This window comes from Sceloporus occidentalis, unplaced genomic scaffold (genome assembly GCF_023333645.1).
Source record: "Sceloporus occidentalis isolate IW3139 unplaced genomic scaffold, rSceOcc1.0.p SCAF_10, whole genome shotgun sequence".
Lineage (NCBI taxonomy): Eukaryota > Metazoa > Chordata > Lepidosauria > Squamata > Phrynosomatidae > Sceloporus > Sceloporus occidentalis.
In genome coordinates this window covers 23,818,223-23,843,347 of record NW_028316990.1, presented here as the reverse complement: position 1 = coordinate 23,843,347, position 25,125 = coordinate 23,818,223, and the positions used below count along the sequence as shown (strand labels likewise).

At 44.3% G+C, this 25,125-nt stretch overlaps 2 protein-coding genes across 2 annotated transcripts in view; both read left to right on the top strand.

Moving 5' to 3' along the window:
- The window catches only part of LOC149306217 (uncharacterized), a 43,642-nt gene that overhangs the window by 4,290 nt on the left and 14,227 nt on the right, over window positions 1-25,125 (top strand). Inside the window, exons 6-16 of the mRNA XM_089540865.1 lie at window positions 1,390-1,508; window positions 1,935-2,120; window positions 2,599-2,807; window positions 4,036-4,127; window positions 20,559-20,677; window positions 20,910-21,077; window positions 21,493-21,704; window positions 22,684-22,787; window positions 22,981-23,099; window positions 23,598-23,765; window positions 24,797-25,005. Coding sequence (XP_089396991.1) covers window positions 1,390-1,508; window positions 1,935-2,120; window positions 2,599-2,807; window positions 4,036-4,127; window positions 20,559-20,677; window positions 20,910-21,077; window positions 21,493-21,704; window positions 22,684-22,787; window positions 22,981-23,099; window positions 23,598-23,765; window positions 24,797-25,005 — 1,705 coding nt within the window. The remainder of the gene's footprint in view (window positions 1-1,389; window positions 1,509-1,934; window positions 2,121-2,598; window positions 2,808-4,035; window positions 4,128-20,558; window positions 20,678-20,909; window positions 21,078-21,492; window positions 21,705-22,683; window positions 22,788-22,980; window positions 23,100-23,597; window positions 23,766-24,796; window positions 25,006-25,125) is intronic.
- Window positions 7,451-9,907, top strand: LOC149306218 (uncharacterized). The gene is made up of 5 exons (XM_089540403.1): window positions 7,451-7,638; window positions 8,173-8,276; window positions 8,617-8,735; window positions 9,163-9,330; window positions 9,698-9,907. The coding sequence occupies exons 1-5, from the start codon at window positions 7,454-7,456 to the stop codon at window positions 9,905-9,907; spliced, it is 786 nt and encodes a 261-aa protein (XP_089396529.1). The 5' UTR covers window positions 7,451-7,453.

Here is a 25,125-nt window from a genome sequence, read left to right as displayed (position 1 = left end):
GGCACCTTCTTCTTGCCAGAAATAAAGGGTAGTCCAGGGAATCTGGAGTGGTTGAAGGATCCCGTCACTCCCGCCGCCCCCCAAAAAACAGCCTCGAGGGGAGAACTTGTGCCCCATGGTGGCACATTGCTCACCCCTGCTATAAAGAGAGAAACTCCCAGAGCACAGAAGCAGAGGGGATAGAAAGACTGGGACATAGGGGAGAAATGGTGATTTCTGCTTGAATTCATACATAAAGTAGACCCAATGGCTGTCTAAACTCTTCCCAACTTCGGTTGATACACCAACTGCGTCCCTACCTGGACCGAAAGGACTTTGAAGCAGTGGTACACGCACTGGTAATCTCCTGTTTAGATTTCTGTAATGCGCTCTAGATGGGGCTACCTTTGTACCAAGTTCAGAAGCTTCAAATGGTGCAAAATGCGGCAGCCAGATTGGTCAGTGGAACATCTAGATCAGACCACATAACACCAGTATTAAAATCTCTTCACTGGCTGCCGATTAGCTTCTGGGCGCAATACAAAGTGTTGGTCATAAAGCCCTACATGGCTTGGGCCCAAGTTACTTAAGGGAACGCATCTCCCTACACAATCCACCCCGCACTCTCAAAACATCAGGGAAGAAATTATTGGAACATACAAAAACTAGACTAACTACAACATCCCATAAAGGGTTTATAGCCACGGCCCCTAAATTATGGAACAACTTACCATAAGAGATCCGTCTTATTACCACCTTAGAAGCCTTTAAGAAGGCACTTAAGACGAATCTCTTCCAGCAGGCCTATCCACCCAATCTGCTATAAGAGAGTTAGAAACACCCCACCTCTAATTTGTAAAGATATGTATTTTAAATGATGATTTAGGTGGGGTACAGACCAACAGAAAGAGGAGGCCAGGAGCCACCTCTCTTTTCCGCATAGCCGTGCGGCAGCAACCAAACTGCGCAGTGCAGCTACACAGAAAACAAAGGAGCACTGAAAAGCAGCTCCTTTTAGTGCCACCACAAACTGCTGATAGTGGCGCGAACTCTTCACTGCTGCGCGGGTCCATTGAGACAGCGCACAGATGTGCACGCCGTGTATACTGCGCCGCGCAGCAATGATGTCCTGGTGATGTGCTAGGGTTGCGGGGCGTCTAGAAATGGCACCCCGAGACAACCCTAGCACATCGCCAGGATGTGCTAAAGGGCCCATCTGGACCAGGCCAAAGTCTATGTATTATATTGATAGTGGTTTTACTGTTTTATTGAGTGTATTTTATATGAAATTATAGGTTTTTTATCTTGTAATGTTGTTTCTATTATCGATCTGCAGGGAAAGGTGGGAAATATAATTAAAAATTATTATTATGATTATTATTATTATTCCCATCTTCATATTTTCTGCAGGAACTGCTTGCACTTTCACGGCCTCAAATGACCGGCAGTGGCTGCAAGACAACTTTGGTCTCTCCAGGAGCTTTGCTGACTACAATGATTTCCTCCGCTTGAATCCCTCTTTTAATGGGGTAAGTGACAGCCTAAATAGGGAGCGGATCCAGTCTTGGAAGCTAAGCGTACTGTACCTTTTTACCTGTCCTGGTCTATGACCATAATAAATTCATTCATTCATTCACTCATTCATTCATTCATGCTTGGATGGGAGATGCCCAGTGATGTAGGATGCCTCTCTCTCAAAGCACTTTACCAGATTACAAATCCCAGGATTCCTTAGGATCGAGCCATGGCAGTTAAAGTGGGATCAAAACTACATAACTGGCCAGTGCAGATACCTTCAACATTTCTCAGAACCTCCTGACCGACTGTTGCTGAAATGTGGAAGTCAGAGTAGATGGATTTTTGGTCTCAATCTGGAGGGAACATCAACCATCTCTCCAAGAAGAAACAAGGAATGGAACATAGGTCACCATATTTTCTTTCTTTTTTGCTTCCAGTTTGAAGTGTTAGATCTGCTGACAGCGACCCAGATAGGAACCCTGGTTGTCATCTCTGGAATCCTAACAGACAGCGCCAGGACCAATGCAGAGATGGAAGCAACAGCCGCGGTGGAGGCTTTCCAAAGCCGAAATATATCTGAACTCCAGACCTTACTTCGTGAAGTCAATACACTTGCTAAAAAGGTAAGCAGTGCTCCCAATGGGTTTGGCTTGTTGAACTTGGCTTGGCCTCAGCTGGGGTGGAAGCCACGGATTTTCCCAGTCAAACCATATTGTTGTGGACCATGTCAGCGGAGCAGAGAACATGCTCCAAATTCTAGTCTGAACTTTGAAGGAACTATCAAAGGTCCTGGATCCTAACCTCAAAATAGTTATTGCTTTGTTTATATATTAAACTATTTATATCCCATCCTATATCATGGGATCATGGGTTGGCATACAATAAAACCAATGTAGACAATTCAATAGGTTCAGCCCCTTGGATGGGTCATTTGGAATTTGGACTAAAACCCAAAGCTGATTTCAAGAGATCTTTTAAATTTCCAACTAGGCTCATTCCTTTCATTGACATTCACCCAACCAGCTTCCATTGTTTGCCCTTCTATGATATTAACTTTTCCATCCCTATTGTTTGATTATTGTACTTTTCTTTTTCCTCCAGAGGAACATCAGAGAGATAACCAACGCAGACATTCGGGACACCCTTCTAAAGGGGATTTTCCAGATCCTCCAGCCTCTCTTTACTTCCACGGGGAGCATGGAAGTAGAGTCCTGGTTTGGAGGGATCTTGACACTTTATCTGCCTTCTATCACAGCAGAAGAGCTGGAGAGCCTTCCTTCTTTGTCAAATTGCACACAGTTGCAAGCCATGTAAGTTAGATCTGCCGGCTGAGCCAAGTTGTCCAACTTTTGGGGTGATGGCACTTGGGGAGAGGATGGGCCAGCATTGTGTTTTGAGTGTTGGACTAAGGCTCCAGGAGACCCAGATGTCAAATCCTCACTCAGTAATAGAACTTCACTGGGTGACTTTGGGCAAGTCACATTCTGTTCAGCCTGGAGAAGAGAAGGTTAAGAGGTGATATGATAGCCCTGTTTAGGCATTTGAAGGGATGTCATATTGAGGAGGGAGCAAGCTTGTTTTTTGCTGCTCCAGAGACTAGGACTCAGAACAATAGATGCAAGCTCCAGGAAAAAAGATTCCACCTCAACATTAGGAGGGACTTCCTGAGAGTAAGGGCTGTCCGACAGTGGAACACACTCCTTCCTCAGAGTGTAGTGGAGTTTCCCTCCTTGGAGGTCTTTAAACAGAGGCTGAATGGCCATCTGTCAATGGGGATGCTTGGATTTGGATTTCCTGCATGGCAGAATGGGGTTGCACTGGATGGCCCTTGCGGTCTCTTCCAACTCTATGATTCTATGATTCTCAGCCTCAGAAGGAGACAATGGTGGCAAACCTCCTCTGGATCAATCTTGCCAAGAAATCCCTCAAAGAGGGGCACCATAAGACAGAGCTGACTCAAAGGCACATAATAGTAACAACACAATCCTATATATTGCCAGGAGAGCTGGCACAGAGTAGCGCTTTGAGTGCTGGACTAGGAGGCCAGGATTCCAATTCCCACCTAACTATGGAAACTCACTGGACTACCTTGGGCAAGTCACACTCTCTGCGACTCAGAGGCTGGCAATGGTGGCAACCCTTCTCTGAATAAACTTGGCTGAGAAAACCTTAGGAGAGGGTCACCATAAAGTAGAATTTACTTGAAGGAATATAAGAGATGATAGATAGATAGATAGATAGATAGATAGATAGATAGATAGATAGATGGATGATATAGGAGTGTGATGATTTATTGTCTCCCCTGCTTTGGATGTATTGGACTGCCATTCGCATCACCCATGTCCCAGCATGGCCAAGATTGGGGAAAGCTGATAAAATGGGTATAGAAGCATGAGCAACACATTTTCAGTTTTTGCTCTGAAGTTGCTCTGGCCCGATTCTCCAAACCCAAAGTGATGCAGCTCAAGAGTTCTATGAAGCATGTGCAGACTGCCCATAAGAATGCCACTAATGCTCCCCTGTTTTGATCTTTTGCAGCGTGAAAGGTCTGGATGATGCCTTTGAACCAATGACCCTGGAAACAAAGACTGGGGTAGCCCAATGGATCATCCGTGCCTTTCAAAAACTAGGTGAGCCTTTTCTGTCCTGCTTGTCTACCTCCAGAGTCTAAGTTTCCCTTCTAGTAATATTTACAAATTTGAAAACACTTCCTATGTATTATTATTATTATTATTATTATTATTATTATTAATATCCTGCCCTTCCCCCAAGGCTGGGATTCAGGGCAGCTTACAACATTATTATTATTATAATTATTATGTCAGTATGTGTATAAGCACTTTCCAACTTTGAAAACGATTGCCATTTCAGATTGCCAGAGAACCAAAGACTGGTTATCCCTCAATTTCCAGAGGTTCAAGAGCGTTGTGAGCATCACAGACTTGATGGCTATTGATCCAGACTTCAGTGGGGTGAGATCAATGATGCTCTTGCTACCCAAACCCAGACCCGATCGCTATGTTATCACCCCAACATGAAGCTTCATACTCCTCCGAACAAATAACACTAGCAAAAGACAAGCAGACTAACAAACAAAGACAACAATAAGCCACTATCAAAGTAACAAATGAAACACAGCACATATAGATCACAACTCTAACACTGATCTATTCATATAGAATAACTTCCAGTTCTCTAACATCCGGATGGATTTCTTTGACGGATGTATAGCATCTCTTTATCATGTTCTTGCCATCAAGTAGTTAACTCTGTTCTTCCTACCCTTCTATGAAATACTGTGATCCATTCTCCTTTTGTTTATTCTATGGTACCCTCTCGCCAATACACCACTGTTATACTAATTTACTAACCCTATGTTCAAGCGAAATACACACATTTTCATGTAACATTCATTGATATATCTCAATCCAGAATCAATCTTCTGCTTGTTAGGTATTTGAAAACTATTACGTAAAATTGGTGTGGATGGGAAAGCTAATTTACGCAAAAGAGCAACCACACATTTTGTTACTCTCTTTAGTAATGAACTTTTAACTGCATCTCCCCCTTTCGAAATTAAATAGTCTATAACCTTAAGGAAAGGACTTCTAAGATGGTGCTGCACTGCATTACATTATATTTACATTGTTTTTAGTGCTGTTAATGGATGATGATGATGATGATGATGATGATGATGATGATGATGGTAATTCTGGTCTATAATTTCCATTAACTACATGGAGTAAGAAGCTGACGATTTAACAGCTCCTTCCATCTCTACATGGCTTTTCTCCATTCTAGGCAGCCAACCTGGAGGACCTCTCAGCAGTACAACTTGCTCAGCTAACTGCAACCAAAGACGTGATCAACTCCAGGGATCAAGTGGAGATGATCTTTGCCCAGCTGGCCCAGTTGTCCAGTCTCCAGGAATTAGCTGCTTACTGGGATGAGTTCAACATTGCCTATGAAAAGGTACTCCTCTTAAGGGCACAGATTCCAGCAGAGGGTTGATGGGATTCCTTGGACCAGTATTACAAGATGGGGTTTGATGGGAGAGGAAGAAGAAGCCATGGTTTCTGGAAGCATTTGGAAACCAGTTGGGTCCTCTAGTGTACATCTGTCATTAGATGGAAATCCATCCGTTGGAATCCTGTGGGTGTTTTATGCAGGTGTTAAGTTGGGCATTTTTGTCCAGTATCTGGAAAGGACGCATTCAGTTCAGTGTTGTGGAGCCAGAGTGGAACATGTGACACCACAGTGCATGGTTATGCATTAACCAATTGGTTCATGGTTACGCATTGTGCAGTGCAATGCACACTGACGTCCATGCAGTTTGTACCTGCAAATGTGCATGCATTTTTAGTTGTGCATTTGGCTGCATTGCACATTGATGTCCATGCACTGTGTTATATGCAGATGTGCATGGTTTCAGTTGTGCATTTGTCTGCGTGACAAGGGGCACTTTGCATCTCCTGTGGAACCCAATGGGAGTAAAACTTACACTTTTTCTGCTTGATGTAGAGGTAGGATCTCAGTTTTTAATTTCCCTTTAGATAGAGCACTTTCAGGGAAGGTCCATTGGTGGAGTGGGAGAGAAATCCACTTATCCAGGCCCCAAACATTTCCTAAGACTGTGTTGCAAATCTGTGCCATGCCCTTGTCTGATCACAGCCTTCCCGTCCCTCTTCAGTAAGTACAATACTAACTTTTATCAGGCTAACCGGAGAGATGTAAGGTCTCAGGAATCGAGACTGAGATTCCCCAGGTCTTTGCATCAGGTAAGGTCTTTTTGCATCATGGAGCAAAACCCCATCTTAGGCCAGCAGATGCGGGTGTGTGGATTGGCATCTGTGTTTACAACTTCTAGAATATCTTTGGGAACTAGCGTGGTTCTAGTTATTTTTCCAGGTGGCGTCTGCTTTAAGGTCACACTTGCTTCCGAATGCATGATCCAGCAAATTCCACTTTGGGGCAGAGTGCTTGTCCTTAACTAAGCTGATTTCTCTCAAGCTTTTAGTGACTTAGCGCTAATACCAAGTTGTTGGAGAGTCTTGAGTTGGCTTGAAATGAACTGTGGCAGGGGAAAATGTCTTACTGATTTGGCCCCTTGGCTCTTGAACAAGAGCCAGTTTCTGGGGTCAAAGGCATACAAAATTGGACCCGATGCTTTCTCCAACAAAAAGCCTGGGATTTGTAGGTCAATGAGGGTGCTGTGAAGCCTAGTGAGCAGTATCTCCGTAACTGTATTTACAATGGTTACAGGACAATTGCAATATGAAGGCCTGCAAATCTCAGCGCTGACGTTATCTTTGTGCATCTCTCCATGGAGACATAGCCAAAGACCTCTGTGATCCTGGCTGTTTACAATGAAGCATGGATGTGCAACAGCCTCAAGGGCTTTACAGTAACTGGGGATTATCTTTGGGTGTTATGGAGGGAGGAAGGGAGGGAACACCAATCTCTACAACGGACATTTGCAAAAAAAGGCACCTGTGTATATAGACATATGTGTACATATCTTCTTCAGAAAATTTCAGCCAAAATTGTCTAGGCCTAGGTCAAGCTCTGATACTCAAACAAGGAAGCCAACAAGGAAGCAAGAAATCCCTCTCTTGCCAATTTTTTGTGGTGTTGTTGTTGTTGTGGGCCTTCAAGTCATTTCTGACTTATGGTGACCCTAAGGCAATCTTATCATGCAGTTTGCTGAGGCTGAGAGTGTGTGACTTGCCCAAGTGGCTTTCCATGACTGAATGGGGATTTTGAAATCTGGTCTCCAGGGTCATAATCCAATACGTAAACCACTACACAATGCTGGCTCTCGTGCCAATAAAGGCCCCCAATTTAAAAACATTAATCAGAGTCTCGCCATTCATTCATTCTTTCTTCCTGTTCTCTGAACTGTGATAGCCTCTCTTTCCCGTTGCAGCCCACTTTTGCCAATGCGCAGAATATCTCCATGCAAGTGAGAAGCCTTATGCTTGCCAAGACGATGGAAAGGTTGCAGGCAGAGTTTCCAGCCTTCACAGACGCCGACTACCAACTTTGGTTTGAGAAGAGACTTGCGGTCGTTCTGCCGGGCGTGACAGCGGCCATCCTCAAGCAAATACCCACAGATCTCTCCTGTGCAGCTTACAAGTCTGTGTGAGTGCTTGCTTGCTCTCCACAGCTGGAGAAATATGACACCTTTCTTCAGAGACAACTGGTGGCTAATCCCATACCAATGGCATGGGGAACCTGCTCTGGGTTTTAGTCAGAACTTTAAAGGAGCTTTCTATATTGGTGAACCCTCTCCCCAAATAAGTTCTGCACCTTTGCTATCTCCTAAAATGTTTGGACTATATTGAGCTGACAACGGTGAGCCCCTTCAGATGTTTTGGATTGCAACACCCAGTGTTCTTCACCATTGCCTATGCAAGCTGGGGCTGCTGGGAGTTGTGGTCTAACAACATCTGGAAGGCTGCACACTTGGCCCAAAACTTGGGGGGGGGGATTTGCTGCCTCACTGACATGGGAATGACTAGTCACTCTGCTTCCTTTATTATTATTATTTATTGTCTTTATTTATTATTATTTATCTTTTTAAAAAATGCTTTCTTGGTGCAACTGAATGGGTTTAGGGAGGATAAATAAATTGGAAGCACTGACAACAATGTGAGTCATCCTTTTCCTCCCCAGGATTTCTGGACTGAACAGTGGCTTCTCTGAAATCCCACCCGAAAGGAGAAGGGATGTTGTCAACTACATTGTGTCCTTCCTAACCCAGAAGTCTCAAACCACCGGTAACTGAGAGCACAGAAGTGGTCCTAAAAAGGTTAAAAATGGAAATGGTGGTGAATCCACTCTGAACTTCAAATGAGCTATCCAAGGCACTGAACCTGTCTCCCAAATGGGTTCAGCACCTCAAATAGTTTCTTTAAAGTCCAGATTAAGACTCGGAGGGGATTCACTGCTCCAACCAGCCTCCCTGGGGATGAAAAGACCCTCCTTGGGCCAGTTGCAAGGCTGAGATGCCATCACCGCATCCTCCTTGGTGCCACCTGCTTCCTTGCACCCAGGTGGAAATTCACAGGCTACAACTTCTGAGGTGTCATGACTTTTCTCTTGGGATCTCCCTTGCAGGACCCGCTTGCTCTCGCCAAACTCCTCCTCGAAGTTGGCTCCTTGAATTCTTTGGGAAATTCTCTACAGAAGTGCTGTACGCCCAGCTGGTTTCGTATTACCACCAACCTTTCGATGCGGTGAGCGTTTGGGACTTGTCTGTGGCCATATTTACACAGACGAGGGTCTCTGTAACCCAGGACTGGGCTGGATCTAGTCCATGACTCATTCCAATCTAGTCTGAAATGATCCCACGTTCTCTTCAATGCTCAGTTCTGCCCCTTCTTTTTGACCGGACGGTCCTTAGGAGCCAGCTATGTTTCTGCATGGGCAAGTAAAGAGAGAGAACCTCTGGCCAAGAACCAACATTGCTTCAGAGTAGCATAAATATCCACTGGTGGAGTTACTTTACACAACCTCTCCATTGAATGCTAGTGTGGTTCAGCAATGGCGCATGGCTAACCTATTGTGAAACTGCACAAGAACTCTCCAAGCCAACTTGATAGGAAATGGCAATACAGCACAATATAATCCAGCATCTCATTCTCTGTATGTTTACATTTCCAGTACACCGTTTTGGATCTATTAACGCCAAGCCAGATCGGCAGCATGCTAGTCCAGTCCCGAACTCTGAGCAACATGGATCTAGCAATGCGCCTGGTGGATTTCTTCCAAGAAAGCAGCATTGATGAGGTCCAGATGATCCTGAAGGAATTCACTAAGGCGGCAAACCAGGTATCTCCCCTTGCCCCATGTTCCAAGTTTTCATTTCTTGTCTATGGTGCTACTCCAGATAGATAGATAGATAGATAGATAGATAGATAGATAGATAGATAGATAGATATCTCAGAGGGTAAAAAAGAGAAAATGGGTTTTTAGAATCTGTAAAAGCTGGAGGTAACCCATTTGCAGCTTTTAAGTACTGCTTGGATAAGTAAACTTCTTCTTTCCCCCTTTGAACAAATCTTGCCAAGAAAACCCCATGATAGGTTTGCCTTAGAGTCACTATAAGTCGGAGATGGCTTGAAGGCCCACAACAACAATTCCAGCTTAAAAAAGAATATTCTTTTAAGCGTTCACATTCCCTTTTCATCTCTTGCAGCAGAAGGTGGTCATCCCCCCAAACCTGGAAGCTGTCCAGTTGCTCTTGGCGAAATATTTGGCTCTTGCATCTCCTCAAATGGACACTTACTTGGCCACCAACTGGAATGCCACTTTCCAGGAAGAATTGCGCTTCCTTGCTTTTGCAGCCAATGCGACAACACTTTCCTACTTCATCCCACAAAACTATGAATCCTACGCTGCCATGTAAGTCTTCCATAACTTTTGCTTCTAACTTAATATATCTATTAATCTCCATTGTTCTTTGTAGAGTGTGCGCCACTGGCAAATCTTTATTGTATTGCATTGCATTGTATTGTATTGTATGTACAGTGCTGTGTAAACCTACAGCGCTTTATAAATAAATCTTAATAATGATAATAAATAATGGCGGTGAGAAGGGAATCTACCGCCTGACAGTATTTTCCATATGAATTAGACATTTGGTTCCAAACAGTTATTGGATATAATTATATCACTGCCAGCACCATCATCCTCATGTTCCTCTTCATTGATATCCTTCCTTTTCCACCAAAGCCAGGGCTCAGGGCAGGTTGCCAATTAGAACAAGTACGATATAGCTAAAATATACAGAAAAATCAACTTTCATGTGCCATTAAATTGTTTGTAATGTTACACAGGGTTAAAAACAGTGATTTCCAAACTCTGGTCCTCTGGATGTTTTTGGACTTCCGCTCCTAGAGTTCCTGACTTTTGGCCAAGTTGGCTGAAGCTTCTGGGAGTTGAAGTACAAAACGCCTGGAGGACCAAAGTCTGGGAATCACTGGTTTAAAACACAATATGGAGTCAAAGGCTTTCATGGATGGCATCCATAGTTTTTTTGTGGGGCGATGTGGGCCATGTTCTAGAAGAGTTTCTTCCTGATGTTTCACCTGCATCTGTGGCTGACATCTTCAGAGAAATAAGTGGAACTATTTTCCTGAAAGAATGGGGGGAGTTCCAAATGTTACAAAATGTAAATGAAGTGGTGTGGAATCTCAAAGGTTTAAACATAGAGACCCTTGGGTCATTTCCAAAGAAGCTGAGATCTGGTGCCGTTTGTGTTTTCTGTGTTTTCCCATCTTCTTTTCTTCCTTGCGTGTCATGCTAGTGTTGCCGGGTTCAGTGGAGTGCATCCCCAAATGGCAGAACCATCCAGAAGGGACGTTGTGCACTGGATTGTGCAGAATCTCCAGGCTCTGAAAGGTAACCTGACAACAATATCACAGAGGACACATAGACCAACCTCACTCCCTCCAGAACCCAGTGCCTCAGGGCCATAAAATCACAGACTCAAAGAAGAGTTAGAGGGGACCCCAAGGGCCATCCAGTCCAACCCTTTTCTGCCATGCAGGAAGACACAACCAAAGCACTCCTGACATCCAACCTTTAAAAACCTCCAAAGAAGGAGGCTCCACCAACCTCCGAAGAATCACTTCCACCATCAAACAGCTCTTACTACGAGGAAGTTCTTCCTAATGTGGAGGTGGATTCTCTTTTCCTGTAGCTTGAATCCATTGCTCTATTTCCTGTTTTCTGGAGCAGCAGAAAACAAGCTTCCTCCCCCCTCAATATGACATCCCTTCAAATATTTAAACATCTCATGTCACCCCTTAACCATCTCTTCTTCAGGCTAAACATAGCCAGCAACTCCCTAAGCCACTCCTCATAAGGTTTCCAGACCTTTCACCATTTTGGTCACCTTCCTCTGGACACTCTCCAGCTTGTCCGCATCCTTCTTGAATTGTGGATCATATAAGGCATTCAAGGAAAAGGTGTCCTCCAATTACTGATTCATTATTTCTCCCACAAAGGGATTTCCTCAGAGATGTTTGCTTCAGTGATCCTACAAAACAAAGCATTTTAAGTGCAAGAGGAAAACCATGTGCTGTGACAAACAGACATCTTTCACCACTAGGGGGAGCTACTCTTCTAAGTGTATGCTATGTGTGTGTCATCTACCTTGAACCTAAAATATCCATGGCAGACCTGTCCTTTGGGGGTCCTTAAAAATAAGAAGACTTTTCGGTCTTCAACAACAACAGTTTTCCATATCGGATGGGCATTTGTAAGGCAGATACCCCTTGAAGAGGCAGAAGGAAATAGTCAGGCTCTCCAAAACAGGAGATATTGACAATGCAGTATGCAATAAATGTGTATATGTTTTCAATATTTCACAAATCCGTTTCTTATCCATTCAGGATACCCTGCAACATCCATTCCTGAATGGATCCAATCTGCGTGGGGCTCATTTTTCCAGGATGCCACATTAGAAGAAGTGAAATCCACCAAAGAAGACTTTGACCCGGTAGGTTTGCTGCCACGGTTAACTCTTTTTTTTTTTAGAAAGCTCATTTCTAAGTATATTTAGAAATAAAGTTCATATTTCAGAAACCATCGTCACATTTTCCACGAGCGAAATCAGAAACCAGAGTAGAGTAATATATGTGTTCGAGTACTTAAAGTCCATTTAAAAAGCAAGTTTTTGAGTCTGTGGGATTACGTCGTAAATTTTGCAAAATCCACCTTGATGAAAAATTCTGAACAACCAAAAAGCTTGGCTTTTACATTATATTTAACGGTCAAATAACGGTGCTGCCCTACTCTCTTTTCCTGGACTTTTTGCACACATTTAGTAGGTTCTGCTGTACTCTGGTTTTCCGACTTTTCTACATGCAGCTAGTAAACAATTTGAACGGCCCTTATGAGTATACACCAACATAAATTGTTGACATTGTTGTGTCCCTTCAAGTTGTTTCTGACTTATGGCAACCCTAAAGCGAACCTGTCATGAGGTTTTCGTGGCAAATTTCTACAGAGGAGGTTTGCCATTGCTTTCCTCTGAGAGAGTGTGAATTGGCCAAGGAATTATTGTACAGTGGTACCCCGGGATACGAATTGATCGCGTTACGAAATTTCCGGGGTACGAAAAAGTTAGATTGGAAAAAACTGTTCCGGGTAACGAAAGATTTTTCGGGTTACGAAAATCATTTCGGCGCGTTTCGGCGCGAAATTCAAATTCGAAGCGTGGCTAGCGGCTTTCCAGCGCTAACGGAAAGCCTTTTCGGGTTGCGAAATGTATCGGGTTACGAACGGCGCCGCGGAACGAATTAATTTCGTAACCCGAGGTAGCACTGTATGTCTATTTTTAAAGGCAATGGGAATGATATAAACCTTGGCTGATCATTCTCCATTTTTCCTAGCTTCATGTTTTAAGCTCTCTAAGCATCAGCCAGCTGGTAGAGGTGGTCACCATGTCTGATGCGCTGGTCAATGTCACCACAATGAATCGTGTCCTATCCAGCTTGGAGATGGGACCCTCCGAAATCCCACTCTCTAAAATGGATGAATTCCTGACGGAGTTCAATTTGCTGATTGAAAAGGTAATTTATAAAGCAGCAGATGGGGATGGGGTCTTCTTTCCATCCGGTCCCTTGAGATTGAGCAAAAGACTCCACTGAACCCGGCAACACAGCCAGGCTGTGTCTGTACTGCAGAAATAATGTGGTCTGACACTGCTTTAACTGCAATGGCTCAAGGCTATGGAATTCTGGGATCGGTAGTTTTGTGAGATATTTTAGCATCTTCTATCAGAAAGTTCCGGTGCCACAACAAACAAACAAATCACAGGATCTGGCCACTTCCATTATTCCTTTTTTAAAAAATGGGGTGTAGTTTTGGCAGGAAATAGAGCTCCCTCAAAGTCGGGTGCGCAGAAAACTTCACCCCAGACTTGCCACCTTCATCAAAGGAGAGCAACATCCACAGAACTGCACAAAACCATGGGGTTTTGCTCCAAGGGTCGGGCAGCCCAGTCCTCTGCATGTTGACCCACAGTCTCCAGTCTAAGCGGATTTGCTTAGTCTGTGCATTGCCTGTATATGTGTGCATTTAGGCCCACAGCCTAATAATAATCGTATTTTGATTTTTCTTCTGAACCTCTGTCGGCAGGAATATATCCCCGGTTTCAGAAACGCCAAGGTGAGATTGGAAATGCTGACCACCATGTTTACAAACCTGGCGCGCTATTTCTATAAATTCACCGCCTCGGATTACCAAACCTGGTTCTCAGAGAAGCTGAGATTCCTTTTGCCCAGCATCAACCAGGATCTACTGTGGCTGATACCCCTCGACATCAGCTTTCCCACCTACAAGGCCATGTAAGTGGGAGCTTCCATTCACACCTCTGTGCCTTCAAGCCCCCTATTGACTTATGGCCACCCCAGGAATTTCACAGGGTTTTCTTAGGCAAGGAAGATGGTTTTGCCAGTTTCTTCTTCTCAAAAAGAGCCTACAGCGCCTGGGACTCATTGGTGGGTTCCCATCCAAGTGTTGCCTTTAGGATATTTAGGCTTCAAATAGGCCCCTTGTTTTCAGTCCCATTTGGCTGGTCATGGTTTATCAGCTGGTGGCTTCCTTGTTGGTGAAATGGTGAATCTACCCCAGGTTTTAGCCCCAGAGCTTTCCAAGGTGCTCAGCCTAGTTTGCAACTAGATTTCATGACCTTGGAGAGCACCTTTAACAATTTAAAAATTCAGAACAGATGTGGGTGAAGGCCATCAGATTAAAAAAAAGGGGGGTCTTCAAACAGATCCATCATGGTTTGTGTAGTTATCCCTGCTAAGACGTCCAGCATCTTATCTTCCCGTAGCTGGTTCTCATGGTCCCATAAAGACCGTTGTTTTTTGCCATTTGTGCCGTTTTACATCTCCTTTCCCCTGTTTGCAGCTTTGGAGGCTTGGACCAAATCTACCCAGAATTACCTGAAGAGACCTCTCTCCAAATCTACAGTTTGATGAAGACCATCATGGAAGTCCAACTCAATGCCTCAGGTCAGAGTTTCATGAAAGTCAAGGCAGCAACATGGGTCTATAATTCCTATGTTTCCTTGGAAAATGCAGCGAGGTGGGCCACCTCTCCCACCAGGCAGATGGGCTTCGGAATCCTTTCCAGCAGCATGGCCAACAGAAACCAACAAGCCTATTTTCTGCAACTTGGCACATCCGCTGGAGCAGATGAGGGCCAGTAATCTATAGCAATCAAAATGATCCTTTGTTTGGCCAGATACTGGTTTGGAATAGGGGTGAACAAGTGCACACCCCATTCCCACACTGTATCGCCAACCCCAAAAATGGCTAATAGCTCTCATGAGGAGGCCACAAATTCCGGTATTTTGAACCCTCTCTTGCCATTGAAACCCATTCATCTATGAAAACCCATTGGATGACTTTGGGCGAGTCACACATTTCAGCCCCAGAAAACCCAGTGATGTGGTCACTTTAGGATCTCCATAAGTTGGAAATGACTTGAAAGGTCCACAACGACAACTAAAACTTTAACCGGTTTTATTGGTGAACTGTCCCACTCTGAGAGAAAGGCAACGTATCAGTTAAATAAAGTAAAACCAGAACCAGGACTCCATCAGAACTGTGTTGTCTGCTGGGAACAGTGAACTTGCTGTCAAATATAAATATAAATATAAATATATATTTCTGGGAAATGGTCTCTCTCTTTTGTTTTTAGGAACAGCCTTTCCTGATGCATATGACAACAGCCAGAGCTTCTTGGAGCAAATCCTTTACAGATTTGTACATTTTGCTCCTTACGCCGACCTCCTCATGTTATACAAGGATTTTAATGGGGTAAGTGAATATAAGCATTTTTCAGGAAATATTTCACACATCTCTAGAAGTGAGTAGTAGCTTGCCACTTCTAAGCCCAGGATTGTTTGATTTCTTTAAAAGCAAAGCTTGGAAAAGTTTTGTCTCTTTTTTAAATTACAACTCCCAGAAACCACAAGCGGGGGATTCTGGGAGTTGTCATCTGAAATGACTCTCCTAAGTTCTGTTTAAAGGTCCCTCTCTCTTATGATTTTTTAAGATAACCTTTAGTTGTTTGCTAAGTAATGGTTGATTGATTCACCAGATTCTCTTACAGCTTTTGATATCAATAGCGAACTAGAATTAGATGTGTGTGTCTCTGTGAGTATAAATGCAGATGGACTATCTGCCCTCTCTTCTTCTTCTCCTCCTTGTCTATTCCATGCATTTGGTTTGAGATCTGTGGAACCCATTTTTCTCTGCTTTTCCTCCCTCAGTATGAAGTTCTTCCCTTCCTTTCCCCGAAACAAATGGGGGAGATGATGGTTCTTACCAAGGCCTTCAAAGATGAACTCTTGGCTGTCCAGATTTTGGTGGAATTGGAGAAACGTCCCGTGGAGAAGTTGCAGGACTTCATGATGGAGTTCAATGCCTTTGCAAAACAGGTAATATCCCTACTCTTCCTGACCTTTCCTCTCGCCTGGGCCGAGATCCTACGTCATGCTTGCTTGTTGTAAAGTGACACTCATGTCGCTACAGATCAAACAGAGTAGATATCAGACCATTTTTCAAGGAAATGTCACCTCCCAATTTCTTCTTTAAGCATGAGAGCGGTGGTTCTCCACTAGCCAGGTTCTAGGGATATAGTTGGACTTCATCTCCAAGAATTCAAGACCACTGGCCATGCTGGCTGGAGCTTCTGGGAGATGAAGTCCAGCAATACCTCCAGTCTTCCTCTACCACTGGACAACCCCCATTGGACAACCATTTTGGATGTCGCTGGAGAAATTATGTTGTTTATGTTTCTACAAGCCATGAGAACGGCATCTTTCCATTCCTGTTGCAGAAACGGCTGACAACCCTCTCTAACCCCCGGATCCGAGACTTAATCTTTGAGACAGTCTTCAGGACACTCAGGTTGGACACCTTCTCTGCTGAGCAATATGCCTTCTGGTTTGGAGATCAGCTCCAGCTCCTCCTGCCGTCTCTCTCCCCGAAGGACCTGCAGTGGATCCCTCTTGATATCAACTGCCAGTCCCACCAAAACCTGTAAGTCTGGGAGACCCCTTCAGCTTCTACCATCATTGGACACCAAAAAATGCAACAGATGCCCTCTGGTTTTGGAAGTTAAGCAGGGTTGGACCTGGCTGGTCATTGGATGGGAGACCACCAGGAGGGAAGACCAGAGATCTCCAGGGAAGGAGTGCAGGCAACGGATCCTGGAGGATCCTGTGTTAGGGGATAGTGAATCCACTCTCATCTTGGGTGGTTTGAAAAGAGCTATCCATGATGCTGAATGTATATTGGGAGACATGTTTAGTACCATGGACAGTTTCTTTAGCATGTAGGCTAATGCCTGGAGTGGGATCACTGCCCCGTTCCCCTTTATTCTGTCTGAATGGCTTTCTCCTTCAGCACAACCCACCTCTCTCTTTCTCTCTCCATGTCAAAGATAATGGACGATATCAGGATTTGGGAGTCCAGTTTCACATCTTCCTTTCTCTCTTTTTGTCTTCCTCAGGGTGGCTGCAATGGACCAAGTGTATGATCGTTTCACAGAAGAGCAGAAGAAGGCCATCCATGGGCGAATATTGAGCTTCTTGGAATCGTATCAGATGGAACAAGGTGTGGGAAGGGACCCATACGTGTTTTTGGTTCTTGACTGTGTAACATAAGGGAAAGCTCAGCTGGAACACAATAAAGCCCACCTGCCCCAATACTGCACTTCCCAGAGTGGTCAACTAGATGGGATTCCGAGGACTGGACCATGGCAGTTAAAGTGGAATTATAGAGATACAATTGCATAGTGTGAATGAGCCCACAATCCCATGTCACTTCATTAGAAAAGGGCATTATTCTTGTGTTGCTAAAGGCAATTTTTGGCATGCTTTTCCTGTAAGCAAAACTCTGTCCTCTTCTAGGTGTCCCATGTCCTCCAAATGCCAACAGCAGCCAGTGGCTACGCAGCAACTATGGCCGTTTTGGGGGCTTTGCTACAATTGCCGAGTTCTTGTCGGTGAACGAGAATTTTAATGGGGTGAGTGAATCTTTGCAACCAGGGATATTTTCTAGGTCCTCCAGCATGATGTAGTGGTTTGAGCATTAGACTGTGACTCTGGAAACCTGTGTTCAAATCCCCGCCCATCCATGGAAACCCATTGGGTGACCTTTGAGCCATCGAAACCATCTTAGTTTGCCAAATTCATCAGATAACACCTCTCTAGGAACCTCTAGGTCCTCCAGTGCAACTCTGTGGTCAACTTCTGCCAGAAGCATATCATAAAATCATGTCAGAAGACCTAGAGAGAACATATTTTTTTCAAATGTGGGTAAATGCAAACCCCATGTACTGGTTTCATAGATAAGAGGGTCATGTCGTATATATTTGTTGAATAAATCAACTGAATAGCACTGTTTTCAGGTGGCACCTGGATCCCAGAGGGATGTCATAAAACTGAAATAGATTCCATAAATGATTAGAAGCAGGCATTTACATCGATAAAGAATCTAGCAAATAAAGAATAGAGATTTACTCTATATAAATAACAAGTGAAATGTGCATGTTCAGATTTCAGCGATAGATGAGCTGTCCGCAAGCCAGTTGGCTGAGCTTGCATGGGAACCAGAAACATTGACAGATGGGAACATCATCATGGAGACCATGAGCCACTTGGAGACCTTGGGAGACCTTGCCGAATTCCTGGACAAGCTGAACAGCATTGCTGCGGTATGGGACTATATGCTGGGAGATCATGCGCAGAATCACAGTTATATATAAAGGACTCCAAGGACTATCTTCTAGTACAACCCCCCCCCACACACACACTTTAAGGGTTAGGGTTAGAAAAAGATGTTTGGAAGAAGGAATAAAATGGTTTCCCATCAGAAGCTCATGATCATAGACCTGACTGGTCATTTCAAATCAGTGGATAAAACTGTGAGGTGGAGACAGAGAGCTAAGATTAACAGGGAACTCATGTGAACACATTTTGTTCCATGCACTTAAGCTTCCTAATAGCTGGGCAATATGGATGAGGAACTGAAAGCAAAAAAATTGGAGGATCGAGGTAGGAACTGAGAAGGAACTTTAAAACACACCATGTAGATTTTGCAAGGCTGCAAGGAAGAACTCAGTGGATATAACTGGATGGCATTTCCTCCCTGCAGGCAGACTTGCAGAGCAGCGAATACGCCTGTTTCATTTTAAGCATCGCCTTCCAAAAGATTGCAGCAGACTTCCCAAGGTTTAAAGCCAGAGATTTCACTTATTGGTTCCAAGGTGCACTCCAAAATCTTCTGCATGCCGTGAATGAGACTCTTTTGGCAGAAATCCCACTCAGGATATCATGTGATTCCTACCAGCAAATGTGAGCCTTCCCTCTCTCTTGCTCTCTCTCATGTATGGCATTGAAATGAAATCTGTTTGTCATGGCTGTTATCTTCAAATGTCTTCAAACCTGGATCCACCTGTCAGATAAACTATTGGAGGAATATTGGCAGACATACAGGCTCCACCAAGTGGCAGGGATAGCTTCCATGTCAGAGGGCTAGTGAAACCACTTTGGGTTTTAGTTTGAACTTTAAAGGAACTGTCCAATGTGCTGAACCCTGCTCTCCAAACTGGCAATGCGCATTCCACTTAATGCCCATCTCCATTCTAACATAATAGAAGCCTGTGTCCTTCTTTTGATTAGGCCCAACCGGCGTAGAGTCACCGAAACCAAGTTGCCTAGTCTAATTTGAACTAAGTGTTGAGTTTAGGATTCATGAAACACTTGGTGCTTTGAGAATGCGTACACAGCCTGGTGGTTGAATTTTCCAGGTGATGGGTCCAACGTCACAGTGTCGGTTTAATCAGCTAGTAAATCATGGGGTGGCGAAGCAGTGGGTCTGCTCTGGATTTTAGGGTGAACTTTAAAGGAGAGACCTAAAGTACTGGCCTATCTGATGGGGAGGATAGGGTTCAGGGCTTTGGAAAGTGTCTTAAAAGTTTGGGCTAAAAATCAGGGTGGATTCATAGAATCATAGAATCACATCAGCATCCTGCTGACAAGAGATTCACTAGAGGAAGGAAGGAAGGAAGGAAGGAAGGAAGGAAGGAAGGAAGGAAGGAAGGAAGGAAACTGGGTCCCCATTCCCACTGGACTATAAATTGAATCAGGAATCGGATTATAGGGACATCATTCCCATTTGAGGGAGAGGAAGGGAGGTATATTTGCTTCACTTTTTTTGTACTACAACTCCCAGATGTTCTAGCCACCATGTCCAACAGCCATGGTGGCCAGGGGATGCTAGGAGCTGTAGTCCAAACATCACCCTCAATAAATAAAATTAAATAAATATATAAATAAATAAACCCTCCCCTCAAGCTCTGGTTTCTGTGCCTCTCACCAAAAATGTAGTTTCCTTCCAAGTTCTGGTTTTGGTGCTCCTCCAATATTTCCCCACATATTTTGCTTGGGGGTCCCCGTGTCAAAGAGTTTGGCCCTCTTTGGCCTTCCCCAAAAGGACGCCCACTGGGTCCTTGAAGGTCCCGCGCATTGACCGCCTCTTCTCCTCCCCCAGACTGAAAAGTTTCAACAACGTCTATGCCGACATCCCTGCCGAAAACGCTCACCGCATTTTTAGCTTCAGCCAAGCTTTCCTCACATCCAAAGTCAAATCTGGTAAGAGAAGCTGCGTGGAAAAGCGGAAATCTTTTGGGGTCCGCGGGACCCAAACGAAGGCAAGACTTTAACTCATTTCAAATCCCAGGATTCCGTAGCATTCGGCCATGGCAACTAAAGCGGTGCCAAATTGCATTAATTCAGCAGTGCAGACGCAGCCTCATAGTTCAAACTAGCAGTTTTTAAGTTACTGCAATGTTTGAAATTTGGGGATGGAAGGAAAATTTCCTGGAGGGACAGAATCCTTATTTTAATTTTGCCCGCTTTTGTGGTGATGTTACCTGAGCCTCCACCATTTTGGAGAGGTCATCAGGCAACCCAGTGGACAGAAGGACTGCAAATGGCTAAGGAGGACTGGACTTTTCTCCCTTTCCAGGCACTGCATGTGGTCAGCCCACCTTGGCGATCCAGGACTGGCTAGAGATTAACCTGGGCAACTTCAGCAGATATGCCCAATACCAGGAGCTGCTCAACTGGAACCTGCATTTTGATGGCGTGAGTTATTTTTTTAATGTATTTTATAATGTTGTGCTATAACATCCTCTGTTTGCCTCATCATTGTGGTTTGCGCACATCCGATTGCTGTCTGTTTTCCCTTGAGTGGTCCTTTTGTCGAGATTCTGTCCTGTGCTTTTCATGGTCTACTAAGAAAGGACTCTGAACCTGAAGCCCTGCGGGGGAAACATCGCCATGATTCACTCTGTGTCCCTCTGCCTTTTCTTTGCAGATGGCTGTATTAGAATATTTATCTCCTTCGCAACTTGCATCCCTAACTCTTGCATCTGACGCCATCAACGAGGAGGAGAAGATGTGTCAGATTCTGGCAAGACTGGAAAACAAACCTTTGGAGGATACTTATCAGTATCTGGACCAGTTCAACACAGAGGCCCAGAAGGTATGAAGTTTTAAAGAACTAATAAAGGCCACTTATTGTCCCCCGGATTTTCAGTTCCTGCAGAGGATCTACATTATCGATGCAGGTTTTTTGCTGGCACTTCTCGCCAAAGAGTTAAACTGTGTGCATTTTTTAGTTAAGTCTGGGAAGAGAAGCAGAGAATTCATCAGGAGCCATTTGTGGCTAGTGGATCCCATGTCAGTGGTCCAGCAAATGTGCTTTGGGAGTTCTCCAAAATAGCTTTGGTGCCATGGGATAACACCTTTATAGTTCATACTTAAACTCGGAGCAAACATGGGAACTTGAGCCACCACTATCATTGACTAGCTTGCAACTGATGCAATGTTATATAAAGAAAAATCCAAACAGTGAAGCCATTCTGTTGTCCCACCCCGACCCACTTTTAAATATGCAGCTTCAAATAACATCCCTGAAAGACGAAGGCATAAGAAAGAGGATGCTCTCTCAGTTCCTCACGGAGGCAGAATCTGGGTTCTTGACCTTCAGCCCTGCAAACTGGACTCACTTGCTCTCCACCAGACTAGATCTCTTTCTGCCCAGTGCCAGCGGAAAGGAAACCCAAAGGATCCTCTCCCACGTTGCTGGTTGCGACAGCTTCAGAGGCGTGTGAGTATAAATACAGCAAAGGGGGAAAGTTGGGTATATTGACATGGATGGGAAGAAGATCAGTTGGGATCTGCTCTGGGATTACTGTATCATTTGGAACAGTTTGGCAGGGGCTTCTGACTTCCAGTCACTGATCAATGCCAGCAACAGCAGATCTCCTGCCTTCCCTGCAAATGGGGTACTTGAAATCTCTGCTGTGACATACTTATATATGTAAGTCCCAATGCAAGGCTTTCAGGATGCACTTGGCTCCATCCACTTTTATTTTGCATCTAACTCTCTCAGACCCTATTTTGCACCTGACTTCAGTGAATGGACCTTGGGTATCCTAACTTATTTATTTAAAGGACTGAATGCATCAGAAGTCACAAAGACTGATTTCTGCAAACATTCCTGTTCATATGGAGATGCAAAGTATTATGAGAATCTTTGTATGTAAGAACAGAGCTTTCCATATGCATATTGGCCTAAATACTCCAAAGTGCCCCTTGTTTAACCCAGTGTTCTATGTCTGGTCTTGCATTTTCATGGCTGGTTATCAAGCCCCCATCAAGGCTGCATCCACAATGCAGAAATAATCCAGTTTGACACCATTTTAATTGTCAAGGCTCAATGGTGTGGATTTCTGGGATTTGTAGTTTTTTGTGGCCCCAGAGCTCTCTTACAGAGAAGGCTAAATGTCTCACAAAAAACTACAATCTCCAGGATTCCATAGCAATGAGCCATGGCAGTTAAAGTGGTGTCAAACTGGATTATCTCTGCAGTGCGGATGCATCCCAAGTCATTGCATGCAATGTCTAGCTTGTCTTTCAGGAATGCTAAGAAAATCCTGAAAAGAGATTTTTCTCCCCAGACTGGATAAACATGCTGGCCACTGAATTGAATTATCGGGGTCTTTCCTTGGGGGCAGCCTTATTTATCCAGTGCAAACAGGCTTCTCTATCAGGCCAAGATTTTTGACACAATCCTTTTTGTTCAGGGTGTCTTCTCTGAGCCAGGCTTATCCTGCAATGCCATCCGCCAACCGAGAAAGCGTCTATTCCTCTTTATTTGCCTTCCTTGAAAAGCAGTGCAAGACAACAGGTAACTCTGGTGTGGTTTCAAGTCGTTAGTTCCTTAATTTATTTATTGCTTTTATCTCTGACCTTTCCTTCAGTGATTCCAGGGAAGTGCACATGCAAATGCATTCCCTGTGAAAGCATGCTAAGTTGTTGCTGTTGTTATTATTATTATTATTATTATTATTATTATTATTTATTGCCATCTGGCACTGCAGGGTCAGCATGCATGTCTACCACCGGGAGTACAGAGGCTTGGCTACAGGACAACTTTGGCGCCTTTGTGGCCAATGCAGCCTATGAAGATTTTGCCAAACTGATGGCCAGTTTCAATGGAGTATGTACTGCACAATACATTGCAATGATTTAGTACCCACTGATGGCCTTTTTCTCCATGAATCTATTGAATCCCCTTTTGACACTGTCTGATTTGGCCGCTACATCTTGTGGCAGTGAGTTCCACAGTCAAACCATGCGTATTATGAAGAAGGGCTTCACTGCCCTGAATCTGACAACATTCAGCCTCAGTAGACTCCAGTGAGATCTTATGCTACAGAAAAGAGAAACAGAGGTGTTTCCTTCTCTTATTCTTTGACTGGACTTCTACTAATCTACTGATCCACGCCTGCAAATATTCTTGCTCAGTTTTTAGGGAATGGAGAGTGGAGCCAGGGAGAAAATGTATTTCCCCCTCCACCAAAAATGCTGGCTCTTCTGAAGGCCAAATCCTTCATGTTTGCCAAACTGAGAAACTCTGTCCCATGCTTGACAATAGGAATTGAATTTCCCGAGAATGACCTCCGCCGTCTCTTGATGCTCTGATATGTCTTTGCAGTTTGATGTCAGGGAGAATCTCACCTCCACCCAACTTGCGCATGTCTTTTTTGGCTCTGATGTCCTGGATTCTCCAGAGAAGGTCAGCGTCCTCCTAAGGCCCCTGGAGGACAGGCCTGTTGCAGACACAGTTGCATTCATGACAGAATTTGCAAATACGGCCTCACAGGTAAGTTGTCTTCCATCAGCTGTGGTTCTCTTATTTGCACCAGGGTTACCGTCTTCTGACTGGAAATCCCCAAGAACCAGTCCTTGCTCCGTGTCCCTACATCTGAGCAGTAACTGAGAGACCCTTAGCAAAAGGACCATAATGCAAAATGGAGTGAAATGTCACTGAAAAGGCAAACCACATATAGTCACTCATTATTTTAAAGGATGTCAGGGATGCAGGCCAGAATTCCTGACAACATTGCAGCATTGCATACAATGTGACGGTACAAGGTCTGCATGCAATTGTATCCTTGGCATCCTTAGACAGCGATGCCACATCTGGCCAAAGGAAGAGGGTCTCCATGTCTTTTGCAAACTGTTTCAGCCAGCCCCTTTCTAGCTCTAATCACTGACTGGAGATAAGAGCTTAGCTTTCTCATTTCAGGTTGAAGAGCCCAACTTCAACTTTGTACAGGGAAACATTGCTCTTATCTCCAGTTGGTGACTATCTCCAGTTATTCTAAAGGGATGGTAGAAAGAGATGGGAAAACAAGGAGGGAAGGGGGGGAAACTAAAAGTGATTGGAGATAAGAGTGTATTTCTGTGCATTTATTCTTCAAATACCTTCAGACTGGGTATTTAAACTTTGGTGTAGACATGGCATAGAATGAATGGGGGTATCCAGATGTGCAAGGATCACATTTGGTCCTGCCTAGGTTGACCTCTCTTATTGTCCGCTTGGTGCCATCTTTTGCACCTAAGTTTTGACTGCTGCTGCAAAGCTGCCCCTCAAATGCTTCATAAATTAGAAATCATCTCATGGTCCAAAAATATCTCCCATCTTGGCTGTAAGACGTCTGCAAGCATGCACTTCTCATATCTAGTGGATCAGTTACTTGAAGTAGCTAAATATCTGGGACCAGACCTGAACCATTGTAATGGCTGGTCCTGCAATGTGGCATGGCAAACCTTTGGTCCTATGCGCTCTGTGTCTCTATTACTCAGGCAGCATTTGAGACTGGGTCTCTTTTTCCATTTTTGGGTTGGCAGAATGGCATAACCTTCCTGGCAAACCCAGAGGTGAGGAACACCATGTTTGAGGCCATCTTCAGCAAAGTGCAAAGTCTCTTCGCCACAGCCAGTCTCTCCCAGTACCAAGACTGGTTCCAGGACAAGCTGACTTTATGGCTTCCTAGCATCAATGCCTCAGCTCTTGCGGCAATCCCAAAAACCGTGCCATGTGGCATTTTCCAAACCATGTGAGTGTTTTGTCTATATCTTTGCCAATGAGCAGAGAGACGGAGGAAGGTGGGCAGAAGAGGGGAGGGAGAAGATAAACTGAAGCAACTGCAGAAATAATCCACTTTGACACCACTTTA

Bases quoted from the DNA above. Each gene is read 5' to 3' on its own strand.
- LOC149306218 (XM_089540403.1), top strand. From the start codon at position 7,454: ATGCAAGTGAGAAGCCTTATGCTTGCCAAGACGATGGAAAGGTTGCAG. The intron at 8,277-8,616 runs GTAACTGAGAGC...TCTCCCTTGCAG, and splicing joins CCAGAAGTCTCAAACCACCG to GACCCGCTTGCTCTCGCCAA. The intron at 8,736-9,162 runs GTGAGCGTTTGG...TTACATTTCCAG, and splicing joins ACCACCAACCTTTCGATGCG to TACACCGTTTTGGATCTATT.